Source organism: Labeo rohita, chromosome 24 (assembly GCF_022985175.1).
Source record: "Labeo rohita strain BAU-BD-2019 chromosome 24, IGBB_LRoh.1.0, whole genome shotgun sequence".
NCBI lineage: Eukaryota > Metazoa > Chordata > Actinopteri > Cypriniformes > Cyprinidae > Labeo > Labeo rohita.
The window spans coordinates 7,050,183-7,058,220 of record NC_066892.1 but is presented as its reverse complement, the minus strand read 5'-3'; the positions used below and the strand labels follow the sequence as shown (position 1 = coordinate 7,058,220).

General features: G+C 29.7%; 1 protein-coding gene across 1 annotated transcript in view; it reads left to right on the top strand.

The window, feature by feature from the left end:
- Positions 1-7,512, top strand: part of cnbd1 (cyclic nucleotide binding domain containing 1) — a 62,751-nt gene extending 55,239 nt beyond the window's left edge. Inside the window, exon 13 of the mRNA XM_051097888.1 lies at positions 7,199-7,512. Within this exon, the coding sequence (XP_050953845.1) occupies positions 7,199-7,312 (114 nt within the window). The 3' untranslated portion in view covers positions 7,313-7,512. The remainder of the gene's footprint in view (positions 1-7,198) is intronic.
- Positions 7,513-8,038: the final 526 nt, after the last annotated feature.

Sequence of the window (8,038 nt, the reverse complement as noted above, 5' to 3'; positions counted from 1 at the left end):
TGGCAAGCAGGTTTTCTAGCGATTTAGTACGGGTCTTAAGTGTGTGGGGTCTGTCGAGCTGTATGGAGCTCCCAGCGCTTATAAAAAGAAGAGACTGGCGCTTTGTTCGTGTGTGTAAACATTTCCCTGTGATCCTCAGAAGCGCTCGCTATAAATGTTTTTCAGATGTGCCTGCATTGCTCACAGTATGTAACTGTGCCACCGGGAGCTCTCGTTCAGGTGTAGCTTTATAGTTATGGTTATGTGCTTGACAGGCTGCAGTGTCACAATAATGTGTCTCTCTTCTACTTCTGGATAATGTCACTGCCTTAATATTCCTTATGGAAAATGCTCCTCGGCCGGTTCTGCATGAGATCCAGACTGCATCTAATTTAGATGATGCTTCTGCGTACCTGAAGTAACATTTGAGTTTGGGTGGTTGGCAGTGGAAACTTAGTCTCTGCTGGTTCAAAATTACATCATTCAGTGATTTAAAGGGGTCATCGGATGCATTAATGTGTGTTGGCAGTGTATGTACAAATCTACCCTATAATGATAAAAATCCATGCAGTGGTTTTTAATTAATCTGTAAAAATAATATCCCCTTTTTCAGATCGAGCCATTCTCAGATGCCTGTCGTTGTTGCTTCACACCCACAGAGGCCGCTCCCACGATAGTTGATTGACATGAGCGTCTTACCTCAGATCAGTTGTAACAGTCTGACCTCCATGTTTTGATGCCGGAGCAGGGATGTAAGTTAGACAAGAATATCTCTGATTGAGCGATTGAGGTGTTGTGTTGCTGGATGTAATAATGAACGTAGTGGTGGTCATTTACTCCCGACATCGGAGCCGCTGAAGATGCAGTGGATTACGTTTGTTTGTGAAGGGAATGCACCTCCCGATCTACATAAATGCGTCTATATTCACGCGAATCATTCGTGATCCAGCTTCACTTACAGCAGAAGTGAGTATAAGGGTTCTTTTTATAAATCTCTGCAATCACCTTTCCTAATAATGTGCTAGTTAGCAAGTTTGGCAGCTAAACGCGCTAAATGCGGCTAAAGTAAACAGGCTCGTTACTCCACAGAGAGAAGAGAGGGGCGGGGTGAGCAGAGCTCATTTGCATTTAAAGGCACAATCCCTCAGAATGGAATGATTTTTGCAGAGCTGATTTTAGCAAGGTAAAAAGGGTGTTGTTTTACACAACCATTGAGAATTTTTAATCAAAGTATATTATAGACTTTTCATTAACACCCTAAAGAATCATATCAACTTGTGGAAATGGGCATCCGATGACCCCTTTAAAAAAAGTATATTATATTATATTATATTATATTATATGTTAAATTTTTCAAGTGGACAATTTTTTTATTATAATACTTATTATATACATGTAAACATAATATAACAATTAAAATGGAAATATATATATTTTATATATTATTATTATTATTATTATGTTATATATTTCTTTTTTTTAAGTGCCATTTTTTTATTAATAAAAATATTAAATACATGTGAATAGAATATAACAATTAATGTTATGTATAATGTAATGTAAATATTATATAACAACATGTAAACATATTATATCATATAATATTTTAATTATATTAAAAAAGTGCCCAATTTCTTATTACTATAATTATTACATACATGTAAATGTAATATAAAAATTAAATATAAAAATAATATATTTTACATATTATTCTATTCTATTCTATTCTATTCTATTCTATTATATATTTGCTATTTTTTTCAAGTGGCACATTTTTTAAATTATAAATATTAAACACATATAAATATAAAAAATCATATATATTATATTATAAATATAATTATTAATTATTGTATTATATAAATATAATACAACAACATATATATATATATATATATATATATATATATATACACACACATATATATAATGTTATATCAATATTTATTTTTCTTTTTAAGTGGGCAATTGTTTAACTATAATTATTATATACATGTAAATATAATATAAAATATATATATATTTTGTTTGTTTGTTTGTTTTGTTTTTTATTATATACTGTATTATTTAAATATGTGATGATAAACGTATTATTATCTTCCAAAATGATGACTTGGATTGGATTTTTATTATATTTATTATTTAATTTAATTAATTTAATTTTATTCATTATTATTTGCAACACGTATTTGTGTTTCTTGGAAGTCTGTTAAATCAATAGTATTTTTATTCATGCAAAGAGTCAAAGAGTCTGATGAATTTATAATGTTAGACAATAACATATATTTATAGTTGTTATAGTGTTTTTTGCATCAGTATTAGCAGTATTGGCCTGGGTAGAAAACAAATAGTGCAAGGACTTGGGCTATATTAGCCCAAAAAGGATTCACACCACAATAATGTGTCATCCAGGTACCTTTAGCATACCGTTTTTTAATGTATCTCCCTGATTTGGCACACACTAATCCTAATCTTGTGTTTTTGTGCCGATGGGATGTGATTTAGGATGCAGCCATTTTTTGTATCTTCCATATGGTCCTGTACATACTCCACTGATTTTGTATGAGATCCAGGCTTTCTAAACTCTCCGGAGTCATGTGACCTCACCCCGTTCTTCGCCCCGTGCGCATTCACACCTGTTTCTCATTCTCTCATCATTACACACAACGAACAGCATATACTAGGCCAACAGAAACACACCCTTTATTAAAACACAAATACACATTTTTCAAACTGTTTTTGCGATGTGATTTGGAGCTTGTATCATCTGTTCCCAATGTAGTTTGCTTCCATCAAGGGTACCAGGCTGGAAAAATAGGTTAATGTAAATAGTGGCTGGTCTTCGGCATCCAGTTATTATTCAGTTTAATGGTTAATCTGACAGATAAGCCATTAAGAGTGAGATTTACCATTCATTTTCTTGATTTTTTCCTATTTAAATACGGTTGATTATAAACCTATTAAGATCATGTTTGAATTAATTAGTGTGTATGTGGCACAACAGTCTGATTACAATGTTAAAAGGGAACAAGTCTTTAGTGATGTGAATAAATTTGGAATGTCCTCAATGCATTCGTTTGATTGTACTTGCTCCAAATGCTACTAGACTGATAACTGAAGAGCTATGTTAAAAATGGACAAATCTGTCATTATTATTACTCTTTTTATGTTATTCTAAACCTAAAACTGATGAAAAAATATTATAAAAATACTATATACTATGTCTTAAAAAAGATTTTATACAAGGCTACTTTTATTTAAACAAAAATACATCAAAAACAGTAATATTGTGAAATAATCGTACAATATTTCGATTGTTAATATATTTTCTGTTTCAATATATTTAATAGCTGTTAATTATATTTTAATATTGTTTTCTAAATATTTTAGGATTTTTATTTTTTTATTTATTTATTTTTATTTATTGTTTCGCACTTAATATTTTTCTGAAAATAGTGGTAATTTTTTATTTAATTATATTATATCTTATCAATATTTCTTATATTTTTACAAGTGCCCGATTTTTTTTATTACTATAATTATTATATATTTTTAAATTTAAATCTATTGTATTATATTATATTATATTATATTATATGTAAATACACATATAAATATAATATAAATTAAAATGTAAAAATAATATATTTTATATATTATTATGTATCAATATTGGCAACTTTTTATAGTATAAATATAAAATACATGTAAATATAATATAACAATTAAAATTTTAACATATTTAATAGCTGTTTTATTTTATTATATTAATTATATTTAATATTTATTTATATTTATTTAATTATAATATTATATTGTAAATATTTAAAGTTTTTATTTGAATATATTTTAAAATGTAATTTATTCCTCTGATGGCAAAAAAGACTGATTTGATGCTCAATAAATATTTTTTTGCAATTTTCAATGTCAAAAACAGTTGTGCTGCTTAATATTTTTTCTGAAAACAGTAATAATTTTATATTAAATTATTATATTATATTATATTGTATTATTATATTAATGCTTTAATATAGCCTTTTTTAATTAGTATATTATATGCATGTAAATATAAAAATTAAAGTGTAAAAAAATATATTTGATATATGATATTATATATCAATATTTCTTATTTTTTTCAAATGGCAAATTTTTATATTATTACAAATATTAGTACATGTAAATATAATATAACAATTAAAATTTCAACATGTTTAATTGCTCTTTTATTTTAATATATACAAAATAAAATATAATAGTATATTATAAATATTTAACTTTTTATATATATATATTTCATCTGATGGCAAAGCTACTGATCTGATACTCAATAATTTTTTTTTTTTTTTGCAAAACAGTTGTGCCAGGTTGTGCACTTTTTCTGCAAACAGTGGTAACTTTTTTCTTAGGATTCTTTGTTGAATACAGAGTTCAGAATGACAGCTTTTTTTAAATAGAAATCTTTTGCAAACATTTTAAATGTCACTTTTGATACATTTAATGCATCCTTGGTGAATAAAAGTATTACTTTTTACAATTTAAGTACTGCACTTGTTCCTGTGAGAACCACAGTGTTTGGCATAAAAGGAATCAAACCTACACTGTCACAGCATGTTTAGCAGCAATTTTAATATGCACATGAAACAATGAAACATGAGGGTGAGTAAACAACAGAATTTACATTTTAAATGAGCTATTGTTTAAGCAAGACCTCGGTTTCCCCTAGATGGACTTCCAATGCAAAAAGTGTACTATACTATAGTCACTTGAAAGTTTTCTCATTTTCTCCTTTATTGGATTATGTTCACAAAGTACCTCTGGAGCCTCTGTTTAGAAATATGAATGAGTGCTCTGAATGAACTCAAACATGAGCTGTAGGAAAACAAAAGCATATATTAATGAAAAGGGAACATAAATCACGCAGACTCCTTAGGGCGAGGTGAGTGTGTGTTTACCATCTGTGTAATATGTGCATGTTTTTGTTTAACCTTTTTTGGCCATGTAGCATAAAGCAAACAATACTATTATAGTCAGATAATGTAAAAAATATGTATAAACACCGGCGGCTTGTAAACAGTCTCTCTCTGGACGGACTCATTTGTCTTGAAGCAGACACAGTAAATCTCTGTAATCTGTGTCATGTATTTAGGGGTGTCAGACGAGAGGTTTTTAAAATGACTTATGGGCTTGATACTAAACACATGGCACTGCGCAAATTATACTGATGGAAAATAGAAACACTCCTGTTGTTGGACTGTATTCAGACTTTGTTGCTGAAATAACAATAAGGAAAAGAGAATAATGGCATAAAATGATCAAAATAACTGCCCTAAAACACACTTTGTCCTTAGACCATTTAATGCATATTGAACACCAAGAATTGCGAGGGTTCATTGAGATCATTTCATTTTGATGAAATGGCTTTATGTAACTTTCTGTATTAAAGGGACAGTTCACCCAAAAATTAATATTACTCCATGATTTACTCACCCTCAAGCCATCCTAGGTGTATATGACTTTCTTCCATCCAGTTATATTAAAAAACGTCCAGGTTCTAAGTTTTATAATGGCAGTGAATGGGTGTTGAGCATTTGAACTCCATTAAAGTGCATCCATCCATCATAAAAAGTACTCCACACAGGTCCAGGTGGTTAATAAAGGCCTCCTGTAGCAAATCGATGCGTTTGTGTAAGAAAAACATCCATATTTAAAGCTTTATAAATCACAATTTCTAGCATTCTAGCAAGTGTAAGTCTTGGTGAGAATATGTCTTGTAAGAACCAAATATTTTGTTTACAGCAAAGGAAAACCAGTTGCTTAGATTGAAATCCACTGTTATTTTTCTTTACAAATTGTTGTTTTGTACTTCTAATTTGTGACCAGTGTTTTGTTTCGCTTTCTCCTCTGCACTTCACCTACGTCCTACGTCATCCGCTGGAACGCCACTCTTTCATAAACGCATGTATGACAGTTAGCAGAAGCTAGAGATAACGGTTTATTAAGTTTTAATATTTTTATGATGTATAGATGCGCTTTACTGGACTTCAAAATCTCAACACCCATTCACTGCCATTATAAAGCTTGGAAGAGCCAGGACATTTTTTTATATAACTCTAATTGTATTTGTCTGAAAGAAGAAAGTCGTATACACTTAGGATGGCTTGAGGGTGAGTAAATCATGGGGTAATTTAATTTTTTTTTGTGAACTGTACTTTTAAAGGAACACTCCACTTTTTTGAAAATAGGCTTAATTTAAAAAAAAAGCGGAGTGTTCCTTTAAGAGAGCATAATTTTGCTTTTCCAGTCTGTCCAGAAATTAAGTTGTGGCGTTCACAATGTACCAAATTGATATAATGAGTGCTTTTGAAGATAAAATAGCCACTTGATTATGAATATGAAATTATTTCATATGATTGCAAAATAATCACAGGTTAGTGGCAAATCTTTAAAAGGTGCTAGAGTTTTGTTTGTGCACTTACTAGTACATTACCTTGACATCAATGAGTGGAAATGTGAATTTTACATTTTAATCAGTTGGGATCTGAAAAAATCCACATTTATTATTTTTGCATAAACCAAAATTTTGAGTGTTTTCTGTAATGTAACTGTTATGTGATGTTCCGAATCGATTTCTTAAAGGAGAAGTCCACTTCCAGAACAAAAATTCACGTATAATGTACTCATAATGTACTTATTTTTATTAAAATAATACAACTTATATATTTTTGTAACGTCAAACGCTTGTCTTGTCTTACGAAAAACTCCCATCTCATGTTCTCCCTCAACTTCGAAATCGTCCTATATCACTGTTTTACCTTTTTGGTTAAGGGTGTTTGATCTTCTTTGCATGTTCACTTTGCAAAGACTGGGTCGGTACTTCTGTAGCGATGTAGGATGATTTTGAAATGATTTTTGAAGTTGAGGGAGAAAATACGATTGGTCTTTCCTCCTTGGTTTTTGATTATGCTTCTGGTTACATTAGAGGCATTCTTTAAAAATGCTCAGACATTTGATTAAGAGTGGCATTTTTTTCTAACAGTGACCAAATTGATTCAATTAAAGCCCTTTTAAGATGATTAGACATTGTTCCACCTGAATATCATTTATTTGAAGTGCTTCTAATTATCGTTGATATGATTGACAAGCCTCGTTGCACAAACTGTACTGTATGTCTTATCAAAGGGTTTCAAATGTACACTCTTTTTCTTTTTGTCTTCCTCAGAGGAAAATACTTTCCGATGCTCTGTTTTATAATGGCGTTCACCCAGGAAGAGGCAAGTGGACTTTTAACAGAGGACCAAGAGGAGGGACTGGGAAATCCAAGACGTCCATATGAACTTTTGTCAGATAAACACGCACACAAATACAAATGGAATCATGTTAGGGTTTGCACAGACTACTCAACTAATTCTGCCACCTCATAAGAGTAGGATGAGAATTGCTCTGTCCAGAAACTAGATATTTGTAAATACAAAACACTTTTATTTAATTTTCACATTTGCATAATTCCAGATATATTTGGAAATGTGTCTGGAATAAATATCATAAGAAATATGAAAAGAAAAGTGTATTTGCAAATATATTTAAAATAAATTTATTGAGACCTTTCTAAACACAAATATAGATTTGCATACGCTACTAAAGTAACATTTTGAAATATATTTTTCCTATTTAAAATAACTGTTTTCTATTTGAAAATATTTGAAAATATAATTTATTCCTGTGATATCAAAGCTGAATTTTTAGCATCAAAACTTTATTATTATGTTGAAAACAGCCGAATATAGAATTTTTTTTCAGATTTCTTTGATGAATAGAAAGTACGGAATAGCATTTATCTAAAACAGAAATCTTTTGTACCATTATAAATGTCTTTATCATCACTTTTAATCAATTTAAAGCATCCTTTCAAAATAAAAGTATTGTAATGATAATTTCTATCATTTCTTTCCCACTCCAAGCTTTTGAATAGTATAGTGTATAATGATACAAACGTTTTTATTTCAGATAAATGCTAATCTTTGGATCTTTCTATTCATCAAATAATCCTGAAAAAAACATA